Genomic DNA, 21,320 nt, shown 5'->3' with positions numbered 1-21,320 from the left:
TTAAAAAGTTACAGCGAACTGAAATGCAATTGTTTGTTTTTATAAAATAAATATGTAATAGCATTTGAAAAATAAAAATTGATGCAAGGAGTTACCAAATTTTTGTGATAGATTTACCATAGTGCAATTCGTTTTATTTTTGGATACCAGAAAGCATCTTTAATAATTAGTAGAAATTATTGACATTTTGTTTTAAAAAATTGATAGATAATGCTAATGTTGCCAGGATTAGGTAATGAACTCTCTTAAATAAAGCATAATGTCTGAGATTTTAGACTTTAATAATGAAACCGCTAAGTGTCTTGCAACATATGCTACGAAAACACATTAATAATTTTAGGTTCAACTTGCTTTATGACAAAGATGGTGTCGCATGTAAACAGTTAGAAATAATAAATTGGAAGTTAGTTGCCAACATGTCAGTTAGTATTACGTGATTATATAACGCACGGGTGCAACGCACGTCAGCGAGTGCTCAATTCCAATGATTCTCCCCCTTGACCGGCATGCGGTGATAGGGTTGTCAAGTATTATATTATGTTATATACTTATTTATTTTACACTTTATTGCACCAATTAAAAAAAAATAATAAATACAGTAAATAATTATGAGAAGCGATACAAAAGGCGACCTTATCTCTAGTATTACTAAATAACAATACTAGCAATACTAAACAAATTCCCGTTTGTAAGTACCAATTGGGTGAATACGAAGTCGGTGTTCAGAAACTTCCATGAAGTTGTTATCACATAGATTAATTTTTATATTATTGGTGTTTTCCATCATCATGCGGAGAGTTCAAAATTTAAATTGACACAAATTTTTGGTGTTGGCCTGATTCAAACTCCTTAAATAAGATATAGTATTTTTATATCTGTTGTTCTTTCCATCATCATCCGGAGAGCTAGTTCGAAATTTAAATTAGCACAATATTTTGATGTTGTCCTCATTTAAACACCTTAATAAAGATATAATATTTTTATATCTGCTGATTTTTACCAGTCTAAAGGATCTTATATTACTCATGAGATTTTTGGCAACCCTATACAGTATGGTGACCGCTCCGCGCCGGTTTAGCGGATGCTCCCTAATGACATAAATGCAAATTCGACCATTTCAGTTTCCTGCACGCCCGCACTACTGCCACCATCGCTTTGCTGAACCGACTACGTACATACCTATGAAGTCCATATTAGGTAAAATTAAGCCGCCTTATGACCGATATTGGTTTCTGTGCGTGAACAGCTTTAATTGGCCGTTAGGTATTTCCGGCGTGTTTTCCACATATTTCCTCTGCGTACTTAAAATTCTGTAGGAGTATGGGTTGACAAAATATGAAGGTGGGTATAAATAAAAGAGAGCATTTAGTTTCGCTTGTTTTATTACTCAGTGATAGTAACACAATATAACGTACTATGTTTTGGTTCAGTCGGGAACTTAAAGAACTAAACACTAAATTTTGGTACTAGACACCGCGAACTGCACCAGTGTGGTATCCTATAGGTACAATACATACAATAAATACATGATATTAACTCAGTACATACATCTAGACGTTCTAGTTTATTATCATGCCACCACAGAACTTGGCGCGGCTATGGCTAACTTATTTTATGGCTTATGCACCCGTCATTAGATTTAGATTCACTTTTGCTATCATATATTTACAGCTTAAGCGAGAAATATTTAGTGATATTTTTGTTATTATCGTCGGAACTGAATCTTGGGTGCAATATTTATTATATCACAGGGCTTAGCATTACCTTACGCACAGAAAAATATACACATACATATCGTCGATATTATCACTTAAATCTAATTAAAATTATTATGATAAACAAGTAAAAACATGCTGAATACCATCAAAAGTAACTGTACAGTCAACCTCTGAAATATATTGATAAAGTTCACATGGTTTTAATTAGCTTGTACACAAGAATTTGTTCAATTTAATTTGAGGCGACATTTTGTTAACCAATTTCGTGGCTCTAAGAGAATATTGTGAATAACAAAAGTTGTGGAACATTTTAATATCTGTTTGTGAATGTGTATTGAAGCTATTGAAGTTGACTGCGCACGCATGTACATCAAATAACTTCAAATAATTAGGTACAACCAATGTAAAACAACATTAATATTACGTACATCTTTGAGATTTTTATACTTAAAGCAGTTATGTTATTGAGTATAATATATATTTTGATTAAAAAAAAAATTCAAAAGTATAATACCAGTATTGGTAACTAAAATCTAATATATTAAGACCCAGTCCAAGAAAGGATACATCACTTTTTCCGATACGAACCTAGTATCAATAAATATGTACGATGGCAACAAGAAAAATGAAATTTTAATTTAATTTACAAGTTTTGATATCTATGACGTAATTTACTTGAATACGGCAATGTATTGTTCATGGATATAGTACTCTATTAATATCGTCATAAGGCTCTTTTTCTTTAGAAAACATTTAATCCAATACGACTAGGTTTTCTGATATTAAGCTGAGCGTCTAGGTGAGCGGTAACTTTTCTATTTCTATAAAAGTTATTATTTTAGAACGAGCGAAATATAGATTCTCAATAGCTACGTATTATATATAAGTATTGAATATAATATAATGGTAACTAAACGATAATTTTACATAAAAGATATTTAAGAAAAAAAACTATATGAGGGGTGTTGATAAGAGCAATAGTCAGACGACAGACTGTTCCAGAATGACGCAAAACTACAGCACCAATTTGAACATAGTTTTCAGTTGTATTTCTGAAACCTTAACTTAAAATTTGGGGTATATTTTATCACGATACGCCATCTAGGAGTGTCTACCTAATGTCACTGGCAACTCTGCTTGTATTTTTATATTGTTCTTTTCTTTTTTATATATATTTCCCTTCTTCTCAGTCAGTTCAAATATACAATTTGAACGTGACGTACATTGCTTCATTCTTCTCCAGTCAAAATGCACGCGTACAAAATTGCTGACAAAAACTAATATAAAATAAGAAGGTGACCTTATTATAGTCATAATTGGTGACAGGAAGTATATTTTTATTTCTATACACGTAGGAAACATAGTCTACGTAACACAAATTGTCCCGGGCCACCGGACGTGCTGTTGTGTCCTCCATGGCGTGGACAATAGACCGATTGTGTTATCTATATGTATATATATAAAGACAATTTTACTGTGATAATATTAGCGTTAACTTTTGTAAGAATATAAATGTTTTCTGCTAGTATATGGAAACTAATTTATTGTCAAGTGTAGGCACTACGCCGATTTCACTCGAACACGTTCGTACAACATTTATTTAATGTGTAGTGCCCATCGAGACTAGCTGTTCATTACATTTCATTACTGTAAGTGCTCCGTTCGGGAAATTGTTTCACATTGCAAAAGACAAGATTTTTTTTTAACTAAGAGCAAATAACAATTATCTATTTTTTTTATATTCAGCTTTATAATTGAAATTTTGCAGTATGGTTCTATTTTTTAGCAATATTATTGAGATACCGCAAGAGATTCAACACGTGTGTACCTAATTTATAGTTGGTAGACTGGCATTTCAATGTATATCAGGATTAAATAAATAAAAACCACTGGGCATAGTTCACAGCGACATATAGTCCCAAACCAATATCATTCAGATAAATAAAAACAAACATATTCTTTAAAACAAATGTTTGATACGTGCGTGGATCGAACCCCGCGACCATCGGAAGATGAGGCGGTGTGTGAATAACCATTATACCACCATGGTTGTTTACAATCTGTAAATAAATCAATAAAATAGCAATTGAGGGAACCTATTCAGGAAGACGCCTCACAATTATAAAGGAAGCTTATTGAACATTGAACGTCCTCGATTCAAATATAATGTTTCTAATATTACGTATACGAAGTAAATGTATGCTTGTCATAAGCGTATTTCATTTCTAAAGGTGAGATCAATTGCGGTGTATCAAAAATATCATGTTTTAATATAAAAAGATATTAGAAACTATATCTATATACATAGTAACAAATAACAATTGTCTGATATACGTATCAGACACAAATTGTTTATTAATAAAAAAGGAGAAACAGATAATAATGTAAATGCGAAGAATGAGCGTAACATAAATATTATGCAATATTTATACACCTATTTATATATATAAGAGTAAATAAAATTAATTAATAATGATAAGAATGCGTTCATTGTACTCGTATGTAATTTGCCTGCTTGTTTTCGATCAACACAATTTCTTTATATATTCAATTGTATATTTAAAGATCCCTTTCATTCACAATAACAAATTTTCTGATAAATTTGTCATCTTTTTTATTTCACCCCATTTTTAAATCGATCCTATTTTAAGTCGCAGTGTTCATGTTAATATGATATACAGTGACAGATTGACATATTGCAATATTATCCAATAAAGCATGCCGCCATAGGTCAGAGCATCGACGCGTCTCGCTACAATATACGACTCCGGAAATAGCGCGATATCTTTAGACAATTCGTCTCGAGATATAAATATGATGACATATGGGACACAGTATTAATTGGCGCTTGAAGAAAGTTAAATATAAAATTCTTAAAATGCATTTAGTTTTTATACAAAATTGCAAATCAACATTGTAATTTGCTTTAATACTTTTTATTATCATCTTTCACAATTACTTAAGAAAGGAAGTGACTTATTTAACAAATAAAAAAGAGTTGGAGTGCTTGCCTAGCGGCTATTTTGAGTTATTTAGACCGTAGACTATACTGTGTCTATGAATAAATATGTTTGTTGTTAAGTATCAAGCAAATAAACTATTTATAAACACGGTAGGACAATGATCTTTTCTTTTTTAAGAAAGCAAATGCCTTCATTGTAAATATATTGGCGTTATGTTCACGACAATGTGCCCGTAAACTGATATAAATGTTCACTGAGCACAGCCATGTGTAATAAAATATAAATATTTTTATACTACATCTTATTAAATTTTATTTGATTAGAAGAAACAAAATATTAGTAATGATCTGTTGTTATTTTATTAAGACAATGTTTGAAACCATACAAAAAATATTTAATGTAGTTTTATCATAGATATTGTAATCGACCGGTTCGTTCGAATTAGTCCTCAGGCACTAATGATATTGAAAAATATATAACCGTCACTAGAAGACACACTCTCCAATAATATAAATAAGGATAATACAAAATAATACCGATACTATATATAATAATCATTATACATCAGAGAGAAGATACCTCAACTAAAATTATATATTGATACACATTCTACCTTGTACTTATACTAGTAGCTGCGATGTTATCTATGAGAACGTTTATATTTAAATAAATGCTATAATTCCCGTTGCGTGCCCATTTTTAGGGTTCCGTAATAATGAAATTGCAAAAAGAAATCTGCGACTACGTTTTTATGATTCAGTGTATTTTTCAGTAATTACTAATGCTGTAAATGTTAAATTTAGAATACTTCCAAATATTGATTTAATAATGAACAAAAAATCTTTTTAAAAATAATTTCTTTTAAAAGGGATGCACTATCAATAATATAATAAAAAGTAGAAAATACCGCACGCTTGATTTTTTTTTATATTATAGAGATGGCAAACAAGCATACGGCCCACCTGATGGTAAGCGGTTACCGTAGCCTATGAACACTTGCTTTATCAGGAGTATTACGCGCGCGTTGCTAACCCTGAAGAAACCTCTTTACCCTTTTTTTCATTTTTGTATTATATAAATTTTATTTAAATTTACAGTCATTTGTGATGTCACAGTTATATAATATTCAGATAAATACATCCAATAACAATCAACATTGTTTTCGTATTAATCCCAGTTCATTCACATTGACATTTCAATGACATTGTATTCATAAATGATAAAGGCAGGCGACATTAAATATGTTACGGAACCTTTTATTTATTTATTATTTTTTTATTTTCTGTTCCCTTTTTATTTATTTAGTTACGCACTAAAAACGATACCGATTGTACGAATTAAACTAAAAATTTACCATAGACAATATTTTTATTTTTCCTTTTGTATTTCTTTTCTAATATGTTCGTAGGTAGATATATGAAGAAAGCTGCATTAATTTTATATGGAAATATAAATAAATGAAATATTAAGTCATTAGATTAAAACAATAATACTACAGAGACAGAGAACACCGTCTAGTGTTAAGTCCGCACATATGTACATAGTTTCACTGTGCATTAAAATTTAAATAAATAATTAACATTTCACCCAGATTACGTATAAATAATATAAAAAAATGCATTATTTAAAAATGCTTTTGTATCGTATTTAACTGGAATATGTTATTAGAATAAATATAAATCTATGTCGTTTTTCATCCCAAATACTATATATATATATATAAAATTTTATGATCGTTAATCGACACCTTGAGATGATAAACAAACAAAATCGCTATCACATTTATAATATTAGTAAGGATGTATATACGAAAACAGATTGATATATTCACTGCCACTACCAGGCTCGTTAGCACAATGGTGGCGCGTCCGACGTTGTGTAAACTGTAAATAGCCTTGAGCTATTCCTTGGACACATTTCTCTGACAGTTTGCCTTTATATTAACTAACTGGATATAAATTAATGATCGTGTTTACATTACTAACTATATCCTTATTTATATTATAAAAGTAAGTTCGTTTGTTTGTTACAGATCAAACAATAGTCATGAAATTTTATATATTGTAGTATATGCAATGAAGGATTTAGGATGCATTATTTTTTATCGCGCTGAATCAATATAACTCAGACAAACAAAGTTGGGAGTGAACACTAGTTATGTATATATTTTCAGTGGTAAATATTCAATCCGAGATCCACAATAGACTACGTTTTGAAATATCATCTCTATCTCGAAATTTTCTTTTTGATGTTGTTCTAAGAATAAATTAAATTTATAATAGGATTGAGTCTGAGCTATTTTAAGTTCATTATATATAATAGTTTCGCTGAATTAACAAATTTGAATATTGATATATTTATAAATGATTTCTTAAAATTCTTTCATCTCAGATCACATCACCACTTTTCATTAGGTGAGATCGTGATCAATCGTGGTACTCTACTATAGTAAAAAAAATGTTTTTTGAAATGGCGGTACATTTATGTATTAATTACATAAAAAATGGACAGAATAAAGTTTTCAGGTGTAATAAATAAATAATTGTAACATAAGTAGAATGTAGAAGAATTAATATTGAAAATTTTGTAATTACAGCTAAGCCGTCGAAATTATCCGTTTCTTAGACTTTGCTTCTGACTACTACTGTAAATATGAAAGTTATAAAATAATTTATTAATATAGACAATTTTTTTTTCACTTACGCCATTTTTCGCCGTACCGTCCAGTTTCAGCTGAAAAAGGCAGAAAATTCGACTGTTGTTTTTGGAATCAAATTTTGTATATTTGATAAGTCAGAGAACTAAGCACTAGCACGCGATAATCCTATTGTAGGCGTTGTTGTATATAGGCGCCAGGCAGGTCGTAATGTTTGTTGTTACCTTTGTACTAGTAGCCGTAAAAGTTAAACTCTTTTATGACTCACTCAACGAAATAAGGTCAGGTTTGATTATTATCTAGTAGCGAATGCTCAAAGTGTATGCATGGACTTTGTAATTTTATCCACGGAAACACATTACTAGAGCAAGTTGTATCTTATATGGTAGGTTCGTATAACTTTTACACTATCTGTCAATATAAAAAAAAAATCAAAATGCGAACTGGCACATAAATTTACCTCAAAAAATTCATATTAATCTTTTTAAACTCCCAATACTTTTTTATATCACAGATAATGCAAACGTTGTAAATTATCGGTATAAATGTATTTAAGTGTGTAAACAAATAATGGAAATATTAAATTATCTTTATGAAATTTCACAATTAAAAAGTATTTATTACATTTCACATTATAAAAATAATGTAACGAATAGTATAATCCTTTTATTTATAAAAACTAAAACATTCCACATACCTATTTTAACTATTATACTGTTTTGTCACTTTCTTTGAAATTGGGAATTTAACACAAAAGAAAGAGACAAAACTGTTCCATAGCTAAAGTAGATTTATGAGGGGTTTGATATTTTTATGAATAAGGGAGTAAGACTTTAGACAAGATATTGCCATTGAAATAACTTTCCTATTGAAAATATCTATGAATAGATTATTAAGAAAAATTCTGACGATAAATAAAAAAAATACACATTCGCATACACTAGTCCCGAAACTGGATCAAATGTTTAAACTTAACAAATCGCAACGAATCAATAAAATTAAAACTATACCTAGCAAGGTACTTTGCTAAATGTAAAGATTAAATACCATTTCGACTGCTTAGAACTATATATATACATTAAACATAATTTGCTTAATTCTTAGAGTATTTACAATAAGAGACGCTTAGCCAAAGCCACTGCTTCTTAGAGAAAGCACTGAGAACTTGATGATACTTATTACAGTTAACTACATATATCCATAATTTGTATAGTATCACAAGCAAATATGCTACTCAGTAGCAGTTCAGTTCTGGATTTGTTACGTACTATATATCATGACACAAGAATATCTTATATTTCATTAGAAATTAATTCTTATTTTCAAGTATTTAATATTAAAAAAAAAGATTATATGTGAACCTATCACTTCAGAATGGTTGCACCTATTTGATTAATTTATTTTTTTGTTTAGGACAAAGTTTGTGTGAAAGTAAATGTTTGAAAAAAATTTGTGTTATAAATCTCCACATAAAAAGTGGGCGAGTAGGACAGAAGACAGTAGTTTCAATAGTAAAATTCCGTCTCATTTTCTTCATTAGTACACTGCGAAGCTGGAGCGGGTAGTCTGTTATTAGATATAGCTTGCAGTTATATTCATTAGTGTGTAAATTTGTTGGTCTAGAGACTAACAAATGTATTAATTTTCTTGTTAGTTCATAAGTGCATTATTTTAATGTAATGAAAAATGGCAATATTTAATTATAAAATATTACCAATAGCGTTTCTTATTGTAATTGCTCTAAGACTCTATCGGATACAATTTCACGAGAGTATGTACATACTCTAATTTTGTTCTTTGGTTACTTTTCACGGTGTAGTCGCGCCACTACAGAAAATAATCTAAAATTAAAGTAATAACACATTTCAATTTTTGCCATTAAAGATTGCCATGTTCGGTGTCTATATACCACGAGTTTTTACAAACTTACATAAGCCTACGCAATTATAATACAACTATATACACGGTAATAACATTGTTATTAAGTTTAGAGTATTGTTCGACCAGTGAACCAAGCTGCTGTTTACATTAACAATACTTACATAAAGCAACTGTGCTTACTTTATCAATTCAAAAACATGTTTGAGCAAGTGTCTCTATTATTATTGTTCTAAAATTTTATGTAGCGCGATCCACTGGGCTAGTATTATAATTAAGTATTACTAGAGGCTTACGCTTCGTTGGGCCATTCCTAACAGTGTTACCTACCCTGTTTCTATCAAACGTCAACATTCTCTCAACAATTGTTTATAATTAAAAATATATGTAACTATATATGTATAATTTACAAGGGATGGATTTATAGCACAAATTGTAGATAACATATCTACACCTTGTTTATTATAACTATCGAAGTGGCGAACACAGTAATTAGTGATCGAATATTAATCATTTTCTGGGAAAATGAAAAAATAGAACACGCTTTTGTAGTTGTGAATTAATACTAAAAGCTATTTGTACAGTCCTATGTTCTAGTCAACCGGATAACGAACATTGCAATTCTATACAAGGGGAAATTGAAGCCATTAGCGGCGTTTGCAACTAATAATGTAGCCGTGCTGTAGAATATATTAGAATTAAAATTATGTAAACATATTTTAAATTCTCAGTTAATAACACATTTTTAATTTACTGTGCAAATATTTAAATCATCAATAGTTTAAAATCCAAAAAGCAGATCAACAATATCAAAGTCGCTAAGTTAATTGGCCAAAAGAAGACTGGCGGCAGTAGTAGCAGGTGCTACGTAATATTTTCTACGCCGCTAATGTCGTCAATTTAACCTTATATTTACTATACCACCGGTATAATCTATATACAACCATTAACTCCGAGCAAACCAACGTGGCTTACCCGTAAGCTACACCCAAAATAGGCGTCCGCGGTTTGTGATCATGCGTACATTATGAATTTATGACTAGTCTATTATCTTTAGATTGATAATTATGGTTTTCTAGTGAAGTAGGGGGCAAGTAATTTATTTGCCTCTATACCTCTCGGTGGTCGCGTCTTCCAGGTTGCTGTCCCAGTCGAATTCTGTGACACCGGTCCGTGTCACTTCGCCTAAATGTCGCCATCGGAAATCGAAATCTGTATCGCGTTTCTTCAATGCTTCGAATCTAAAACAAATTAAATACATATTAAAAATCTTCAACTGTACTAGAGACTCGGCCTGGCTTCGCACGAATGCAATAAGAAGTAAATCTTTTAAGCGATTTCGTTACAAAACATATATATATTTTTTTTGCACTAAAACATACAGTAACAACAATAAGTTAATAACAATGTTAGCATCTACTTATACAAAAGTTTATTTAAACTTTTCAAAATAAAAGTGTCTAAATGATATTGAAATCTATATTAAAATCCGTCGCATAGTTTAGAATATACTTCTTAAACAGGACAAACAAAAACGCACAGCGACTTTATTTTATATTATTTAAAGATACAGTACTATTCACACAGTTCCAAGTTCGCTCCCCGTTAGTGCTCGTCGGGGATGAAGATAAATTGCTTAAGTACATTTTATATTTGATGACATAGTTCAATGTCAATGATTCGTGGCGTGCAGTGTTTAGTTTGTGTATGCCTTATCATGAGTACTATCTAATGTTGCACGCCACCAAAACAACGATTTGCCATATTTATTATCTATTCATATTCTATTATTTGTGATTACGTATGTAAAACAGAAATTGCTAATAAAAATTATTAATTATTATTGTTCTTGCAATAAATGCTAATTCTTCTGTATTAAAACAAGAATACCGCGAGGTGTGGACACAACACTAAACAACACTGATACTGACTTCTCTGATGTATGAACACGGCTATCGAATTACTCGTCTCTGACAAGGTTCAAAGTTCAAAACTCTCACCCGGAGTTGTGTGAATGGCGCTTAACGGAATTATATGAAATTAAATACATGATACATTTTCATACATAAAGTTGTTCTCACCACATCATTACGAATGGATATTACTAGAATAAGATGTAGGTACAGTATGTTCAGATGATTGTAATTATCATTTAAATGGCCAAGGATTATGTTAATTGAAAGATACTTATTCACCAGAGGGAGACTTTGTACAAAAGTCGATTGCTTGAGTACCTCTGTCCCATTCATGTTTCAACCGTGAAGCAGTTGTGTTTGCATGGCTGTGTCTCGATTTGAAGGGTGGGATATGGCGTGAATTTACTGGGTACAGAGGAATAACACCTGAGTCCTCAGGAGTGGCAACGCATGGGGGGTATCTTGAGCGAAACAGTATACTCTGTTATGTCCATGGTACTGCTCATGTCTATAGGTGACGGTTACCACTTTCCATCAGGTGGGCCGTCAGCTTGTTTGCCATTCTAAGTTGTATAAAAATAAAACATTTAAAGACGACCTCTGTTGAGTTTCTTATAGTTACATACAAATGTAAAAATATCTTTTATGCAACTTAGAATGGCAAAAAAGCTGACGGCCCACCTGATGGAAAGTTGTAACCGTCGCCTATAGACATGAACAGTACTATGGACATAACAAAGTATACTCTTTCGACATGATACCCCCCATGCGTTGCCATTCTTGAGGACTCAAGTGTTATACTTCTGTACCGTGTATATCTTGTTGTAGATAACATCATTTTGAACCTAGGTGTAGAATCATAAAAATAACATTTTAAAAGAGCTTCTAAATAAGTTAATCTGAACAAAGATAATTTCTATTCTATTATAGTAAGGTGCTTAATTACGTCTATTTCAAACTATGTATGTTTTGTTCATTATATTATTAGTAGGTATCCAGTTAGTAGTATAATAGCAATTAAACAAGGCATATGGCAAAATATAACATTAAAACATTTGATGTCCTTGGAGCATTGAACTCAGGAGACAACCATACGTATTATTCCTCAAACGAGTTTCCGTCACTTTTTGCTGGGGAGGGGTAGCAATTTATTACAAATCGTGTGAAGGTAACGCCCTCTGGTGTAAAGAGGACGCTGTCTTCGTTATACATGATGGTCACAGAGGATGATTACCAGATAAGGAGTTTACATACCTTTAAATTAAGAAGCAAGACATTATTTAAACAGTCACAGAATATCTGTTAATTTATAACTATAGAGCTTTTTAATTATACCTATTTTATTTGTCAACGACCTCGACAGATAGAAGAGGATGTATGTAAACCTCGTGAATTTATGGAAAATGGTAAATATGTATTATTTTTATGTTATTATTTTAGCCGTTAATTTTCCACTGATGGATATAAGCCCATAAGGGGAGGTTTGCCAGTAGTTGCCACGCTTGGCAGGCGGGTTGGCAACCGTAGTTAGGCTTTTAGAGATATTTTAAGAGGGACGCTGCTGTTCATACCTCGTCCTTTAAATATATGTTTGGAATCAACTTCCAGCAGCAATATTTCCGAACCGATACGACAACACAACCTTCAAGAAAAGAGTATATTCCTTTTTAAAAAGCCGGCAGCACACCTACAGCTTGTTGTGGATGAGATGTAGTTTAATCAGGTGAGCCGCATGCTTGTTCAAAAAAAATATGCTATGTACTTGCTGAACTAGTACTAGATTAATACTAGATTAGCACTGGATAATAAAGAAATACCATATTTATATTGTTTTCATAGATTAGATAGATAGATAGATAGATATATCGTTTATTTGTTTGTTACTAATCACACACAACATGTACATAAGAATAGATAATAATAAAACAACATAATATTTATATTGTTTTCATACAAAAAGGTCGAAGCTCAGCGTGGAACATTGTTCATATTTATATATATTAATAATTATATAATATATTCTAATACATTATTTATATATTCTACAACACTGAAAATACTTATTATTACCCAGACAATTCGGTAATCTTCGTCTATCAATAGAATTTAATCTCTTTGCGATTTTAAATATTATATAATTTTGAGCGACAAGGTGAAAAATTATTTCCCTATTAAAAATGCTATTACTTTATACATTTGTATAATTTTTTTCTTTACTACATTCACGAGTATTAAGTATTCGAACTTATTTATTATTAACCTTGACCGATTTGATTAAATCTACTTAATAATATAAGTATACGTTGCTTTTGTATTATTTGTTTACAGTATGTAAGCAAGTTTAAAATTTTAATCTTAATAAAATTAGATTCAGTTGATAGACAAATGCTAAGTAGAAGAGTCGACCAATTACTAACGTAAATAGCAGTCATTGGCCGTCTATCTTCTTCGCTTTATTCTCCCCTAATACCCTAACAGTCCTCTAATGACAAGTTAATGCACCCATCATCATAGACATCCCGTATCAAATAGCGAGAGCGGGATGCTTCATCAAATGAAACGTCAAGATAAATGGTTATATTTTACCTAAATAATCGAGTTAATTCTTGCCTCTTTGAAATCATAAATCATGTAACACCAATACAGAATAGTTACAGTTACTTTTAAGTTCAACTTACCAAACCATTTTTACATGACTGGCTAAAAAGGGAGTGTAATATTTTAAGAGTTTATTTGTATGTGAGTTTTGTTATTCCATCATAACCTCTAAATGCCTGAACAGATTTGAATGTATGGGGTATTATCAGAATCCTTTCATCGTTTCTTGTGAAACTAGCTATATATACATTTACATACATTTCAAATAGATCGTTTTTTAACAGGGTAATCGTGTTTTTCTTTTATTTAAATAACACAATAATGTACTTAGTTATGCAGATTTATTTCGTATATATCAAATTCGGTTCTCAGTTGCTGAAGATCACACATAAAAAAATATCAGAGGACGCTGTATTCGCGCCTAACAATAATGAGACGTATTCATTGGTCATTTGTCGTTGATTAGAGATGGGAATTGGGATTAATCGACGCGTTCTAATGAATCAAGATGAAAAGTTTTTTGCAAGCTACTCATTATTATATTTGTCGTCTGTAGTTCATTACGACTTTCCAATAATCCTGAAATCATTCTGAATTTTTATCAAAAATACGATGGTAAGACACTTTTTTGATTGTAGTCACTATTTTTGAGCTTTGGTGAGATATGAATTTATCTCTATTTTACCCTTTTGTATTAGTAGTAACCTCTACATTGGTGTTTCTGTCGTGAAGGAGTTGGGCTTGTTTGTATGACTGTGTTAAAAGATGAGATATGACAGTGAAATTATAGGGTACGCGACATACGGGTGTAGTCTTTAGAAATGGAAACTACTCAGGGGTACCATGGATATCACTATGTATTCTGAGACGTCCATTTTTGTAGGCGACGATTACCACTTTCCATCGGGTGAGTTGTCAGTTTGTTTGCCTTCCTAAGTGTGACAACAAAATTGTATCGAATGTTCTAGAATTGTATTAAAAATATACCTTTTGAACATAAGATTCTTGGCGAACTCGTACAACTCGAGGTCGAGCGAGTTGAGTTTCTTGATGTGCGCGACCTGCGCGGGCGACAGCGAGGCGAGGGTCGCGCCCGACACAGTCGCGTTGTGCTGCGTGAACGGCACCGCGAAACGCAGGTTGAATGTCTCCTCGAACACGTACTGGGATATCTGTGAATATTGTATATTGGTAAATAAAAACATTCTATTTTTATTTCGATTAAATAGTGCTAGTAGTAGTAAAGGGGAGGCTTATGTTCAGCACAGTTAAAGGCTGACATGATGATGATGATGATGATGACTATAGTTTTTTTTTTGGTGGATGAAAATGGAATGGTAACCCCGCCTGCGGTAACGGATACGCTGGCGGAGCACCAGTGAAAGGTGATAGATGAGAATGAAAACAGGCCAGTTAGTCCATCATGATGAATTCATCAGGAATTAATTATGATAGTTTCCAGGGGGAACCACGAGGAGGTCGACCTGGTTGGGTATATTGCTAGCAATGGGATTTTTAGTCTCCATTACTAACAATCCCTTTCTCCCCTTGGGACTATGGTGTTATGCCTCCATACTTTGTAATTGCACTAACAATCCCTTTCCCCCCAATGTCTATAGTTAGCGGTTACCACTACCAAACAGGTGGCCGTCAGCTTGTTTTCCGTTCTGAGTTGTAATAATAAAAATTTATCAATAGATATTTAATAGAAAACACTGATTAGAGGATAAATAATGGTTCAATGGTTTTAAAATGCCCCGAGCGATTACATGGCAATTAGGGACGCATTGCTCTATCTAGACGTGTCCGTTAGACGACTCGTAGAAAAGAGTTCTTTATATATTTGAAGTGACATCATGTCTATATATAAATATGGATGCGATATTGACTCAAATGCCGAAATGTACAATTGTTGAATTAGTAAATGATACAATCAAGTGGCATTGCTAATATTTGAATGTGTTATCGCGTTAGCTAATTGAAATTTGTTCACAGAGTATATTTTAATTATCTGCAAATTTAAATTTCCCATTGGAATACGTTGCCTTAAAACCGACCGTAATAAAAACGAAATCGAAAAACTCCTCCGCTCCCTGAAACATTGGAGCGTAAATCTAGTTTATGTGCGCAGCGCAGTTTACGGCAACTGTATAAAAGCGTAATAAATTCGAGATTAACAAGATCATACAAATAAACCATTAAAAGAGTCGGTGCGGTTATAGGAAATGGGCAATGAATATTCACAGAATATGAAGAGTGGGTACTGAGAGGTGGCAAGGCGGAGTGTGGGCCAACAAATGGTGTTACATTACAGTGCAGATATGCGAACAATGATTCGAGGGTAAGCAACGTGCTCCCTTATTACTGCGAGGGTCACTGAAGATAGCACGAATAGACAATATTATGTACTAAAAACTTGGATTTTAAACGACACTTGTTGATTTTATGGTGATGCGTATACAAGCATTTTAATTATTATTCTACTTCAAGCCAGGCAATATATTACACACTAAAAGTGGAAAATAAGATAAAAAGAAATAAGGAAAAAAGTTGTTATTTTTTAGTTTCTTTTACGTTAGAAATTGTGATATCGATTTTATTAAAAAATTAAGATGGCACAGAAAACATTTTTAATGTTTACCATAATCAATGACTACAACTGAAACTCCCCTTCTTCGTGTGCATTATGGAACTTTCTATTCCCATTGGAATTTCCAAAGACCCTCAATAAATACCATCTAAACTAAAGCTTCAGAATCTAAACTTGTACGGTGTGGACTGCCGTTCGGTGAGCGTGGACTGTAGGGGCGTTGGTTCAGGCTGGAGTGAAACACAGCGATTACTATTTTGAAGCCTCCGGTACCGTCTGAAGAGAGTATTTTTCTTCTTGTCCTATTTCTTCTCGAGTGTAGTGCGTCGCTGCCCGGAAGCGAATGCCGCTCGACGGGAATCTTTATACCCGCCCGCTCGCACGATAACATTTCCAACTCGCGTTAGCGAATCTGTGCGAACGAGACGCGTGTCTCTTCAGATCGGAACTCTCTAGCGTCTATTTATTTATTACAATTTACAATTTCTTAGTTCTATTTATTGTTACAATTTCTATTTCTATTCGTAGGTAATAATGACAACACGCAAAGGAATACTTTATTTAACTTACACTATAGGTATCTTAAATCTATGTAAAATCTATATAAAAATAACAGTATACAAAAACGATTAAACTAGGGACTTAACAACTATAAATTACGATTACATATATACAAATAATGTCGCGAACAAAACTATTATCTATTCTTTTGCTTTTCTTTTGTACGCAGCATCCATATGTGATCAAGGCATCTACTAGGAAAGCTTTTTGAAAATTGAATTCTTACTGGAACGGAAGAGATTGGTTTCTGCACGGGTAAAGCCGCGGAATTTGCTTCTAGTACAAAATAAAAGGATTAATTTCCGTAAACGAACTCGTTTGCATAAGCTGTAAGAAAACAGTTCGTTGAAAATATACAAACGGAAGGGTAATGCTTCCGTTGCTGTATTTTCGACTTATTTTTGCGAAAATACCCCGCGTAAAACAGCGCTAACGAGCATGAGGCTCTTTCCTTTGAATAAACCACTATGTTTTCAGCGGTGTCATACGGAAACGATGTCTTGAGGCTTCCTATTGACTGCAAGGTAAAATATTGTATTCTATTTCAGCTTTATAACAAATTACGAATGAAGTCCGATTTATGATCACTGATCATCCATCAAAATACATTATAATTTAAATTAAATATATTAGAAATATTGATACTGTGTTTTAAAGACGGTTAATCTTTTCCGCTACATATATTAAGTTCAAGTTCTGAGATATTTTAGTATAATCTATATTTAATTTAAAAGGCAGAATCTAGAGACAATAAGGATGGAATTCACGCTGCAGATAAGGCACGTATTACCGGAATTAAAGGGCTTACAGAGTGGGTGGTCAACATTCAGTGGCGACTGTAAATATCTTTGCTAATGCCACCTTTCATGTCGGATTTCAGGGACGACGCTCCTACGATGACTCCTACACCTGTCGCCTACGGTCTAAAATATTTAGGTCCTATCCAACGCCTTTAGTTATTGAGTAATATACTTAAGTAAATATTCATTCCTATACATATACTGTTAAACATAAGTTACATTTACATTTGGTTTCGATTAGTTGTTTACCCTTTGGGTTACAAAGTAACTTTTATGGCCTTCTTTTATAATTTGCCTCGGTTACCGAAATCCGAGGAGTCATAAGTCTTGGTGAACATTTTAGTCCACTCATAATACAACCCTAAAATTGCATGCTACAATGTACACGTGTTGTATGAGTACTCGGCTTAGACAACGGGGAAATTTTGTCGACTGACTATATGATCATCATGCAAATCTTAACCTTCGGATCTCTACCAACGGATAATCCATAGCATGCCTTTTTCTGCTTCTCTGTATAGTTTACATCTATAAACTTTTCACTATAGGCACAACCTTTTAGACAAATGGCAAAATGGCATATGAATTTATTGATGGGTAGTAGAATGAGATAGGGACGTCTCCAATTTGGAAACCCTCCCCTCTCTCCCTCCCACCACCAATTTGTTTGGTGTAAATTTAACAAGGTGTTCTGGATCGTTAAAATCTCGGCTTAAATTTGTCATAACAAGGATTAAGTATAATGCTTATAGAGGATCTATAGGGGTTTCCTTATACTCTCAACATGTCCGGATTACATTATCTATCCTATAAACCACAATTCTCTCTAATAATATTATTTCTCCTCCTGTCATGGAGTGCTTATTCATAGTAAAATATGATATTCTATTTACATAATTTCATTAACGAGAAACAACAAAAAACATAAAAAAATGTTTGACTGCCTCAAACATTTTTTTATGTTTTATGTTTTTATGCTTCAAACTCACGTGAAATTGAATGATAGTTTTGCAGAAATGTGGTTTGCATAATTTAAGATTTTGCTGCGTAAAATACAATGTTTTAGTATTGGCGCAAATATCGCGAAACATACTCGTACGCACATAAATATAGGTCAATTGAGAACTTACTCTTTTTTGTTACCGCTAAAAAACAAAATTTTAAAGAGAAATACAAAAAAGTTCTACAATTTTCTCTTCTCATTCATCAAAAATTCTCTCTTAAACCACAAAATAATTCTAAGCATATGAAGTCACAGACTTCATATGCTTAGAAAACATTGGCGTGACTTCGAGGTGAATTCTCCATTCCATATCTATATATTTTAGAGATATGAATTTGTGTATGTACATAAATATTTGAAACATGAATCAACATGGAAAAATATGCCTTTTTTAGTATGCAAGCAACATAAATAAGTTCTTTTCGCCGTGCCTACTTGTACCAGGATGAATATTTTTTAAACATTTTTTTTTGCTAATGACATCAATCAATTTTCTTTATCTTATCTTTGTTACAAATAGTGAGTAGAATGGCCACAAATATTGTAACTAATGGCTTGGAAAATAAATGTTCTTTGGACTCGGAAAGTTCACGTTTTCGAGCAAATAAACGTTCGAGCAATTACTTTCACGCGTTTAAAATCCGAAAAGCCTTGGGCCAATTCCTATTAACGACATATCACGGCGAAAAGAACTTATTTATGTTGCTTGCATACTAAAAAAGGCATATTTTTCCATGTTGATTCATGTTTCAAATATTTATGTACATACACAAATTCATATCTCTAAAATATATAGATATGGAATGGAGAATTCACCTCGAAGTCACGCCAATGTTTACTGGAGTAAACGAAGTCTGTTCTCTGTCATATGCTTAGATTTATTTTGTGGTTTAAGAGAGAATTTTTGATGAATGAGAAGAGAAAAATGTAGAACTTTTTTGTAATTCTCTTTAAAATTTTCTTTTTAAGCGGTAACAAAAAGGAGTAAGTTCTCAATTTACCTATATTTATGTGTGTACGAGTATGTTTCGCGATATTTGCGCCAATGACCAAAACATTGATCTACTTTTGTTTCTTATTTTTATTTAAATATTTAAAAAAAATATTCTATGGTCCAAAAATATCAATCTTAGAATAAGTTTCACACAAATATGAAATTTATCTGAGATAAACATAATATAAAGGATCTTTTCTCAACATAAATGACTAAGATAGAGACGTAGGATCACGTCTCTATCTTAGTTAATGATCCTATTTCTAGTTTTAAGTTATGGAACAAAAAAAATACAAACTATTTTATTTCTGTAAGGTTAGGAATTAACGATTGGACGTTGGAATTGATAGAATTTTGTTTCAGACTTTCTTGAAACTCCAAGTACGAATATTCGTACTTCGCGTTGTAAATTCGGCAATAAACGTAAAAGCTTTTCTTCTAATCGACTCTGATCCATACCGGAGTAGAATGGATCGCAACAAACAAGTAAAACCCGATGGCGCCACGCGGAGCACAGCTATCTTGAATAACAACTCTTAATACCGTTTATCTTCGTATCAGATCGAGGTAGGTAAGGAATTTACGATCGTATCTATTACTGACCTAAATTACTTTTACTTTATCTGCAAGGAGTTAAACAATTAAGAGAACAGCTATTGTTTTCTATGGTACAATAATTTAATGGTAAATACTAAACTTCTATATACATATATTTGTCTTGTCTGTTTGTCTAGACGTCTGTCTTTTATTGTCACAGTTTATGTAAAAGTATGTAACGTTAATCATAATTAGTTCTATTTAACTGCAACAATAACCTAGGACTGGTAGTTAACAAAACTATCATTATTTGTCCTATCTATAGGCTATTGCTGAATATAGGTTCTTTCAAATTCGATAGAATAGATATACTTAATATAGATAGAATAGATAGGGAATAGGTAATTAATATATCGTGGGCTTTAAACAATAGAAAAGTAAGGACTTGTAAAAATATTTTCAATATAAATACACGATTACTAGTTTATAATACTATTTAATAATTATACATTCTATATCATAAAGTACTTTTATATTCTGGCCTATTGCATAAGGTGCACTTTGTACAAAGTAAAAAAATCTCTCTTAAAAGGCTTTGCCCCAATTGTTTGAAGCCCGCGATATAATTTAAATTTAATGGAATAATGGAATTTAAATATTACCTACCTTCTGATACTCCGTAAGTCCAAAATAAGCCATCGCAGCCAGGTTCCTCTTGGCGGAAGCTAGCAATACTCTGTCGATGTCTGGCGTCCGATGCCTGAGGGTACCATTGTAGCAACCCACTAGTGCTAGATCAGCCAGCATCCGAGTCTGCCTGTTATTCGCCAGGTTCCAAGGACACGACGTGAACTCTTCAAGTGTGACCCCGTGCCAGGATTCCCCAGTGTAGCACGGTGGAACTTCAGCTCCTGGGTAAAAGCGATACCATATTTAATAAACTAATAGTATATTATATTGTAGGTACAAACTGAAATTACGTTTTGAATTCCTCTCTTATAAAACTAAATTATAGTTAATTTTAAACTTTCGCGTTGTTTACATATATTTTATATTCATGATTAGGAATAATGCGAGACGCGATTTTTTTTTAATGGTTGAACATG

The 21,320-nt window shown here is 32.3% G+C and overlaps 1 protein-coding gene across 1 annotated transcript in view; it reads right to left on the bottom strand.

The window, feature by feature from the left end:
• Window positions 1-1,364: 1,364 nt before the first annotated feature.
• Window positions 1,365-21,320, bottom strand: part of LOC113522749 (heparan-sulfate 6-O-sulfotransferase 2) — a 106,638-nt gene continuing 86,682 nt past the window's right edge. Inside the window, exons 6-8 of the mRNA XM_026908555.3 lie at window positions 20,881-21,125; window positions 14,717-14,901; window positions 1,365-10,456 (exon numbers count right to left, since the gene is read on the bottom strand). Of these exons, the coding sequence (XP_026764356.1) occupies window positions 10,315-10,456; window positions 14,717-14,901; window positions 20,881-21,125 (572 nt within the window). The 3' untranslated portion in view covers window positions 1,365-10,314. The remainder of the gene's footprint in view (window positions 10,457-14,716; window positions 14,902-20,880; window positions 21,126-21,320) is intronic.

This window comes from Galleria mellonella, unplaced genomic scaffold (genome assembly GCF_026898425.1).
Source record: "Galleria mellonella isolate WM207_F2 unplaced genomic scaffold, CSIRO_AGI_GalMel_v1 utg38, whole genome shotgun sequence".
NCBI lineage: Eukaryota > Metazoa > Arthropoda > Insecta > Lepidoptera > Pyralidae > Galleria > Galleria mellonella.
The sequence above is the reverse complement of the archived record's forward strand: the minus strand, read 5'-3'. Positions and strand labels throughout refer to the sequence as shown.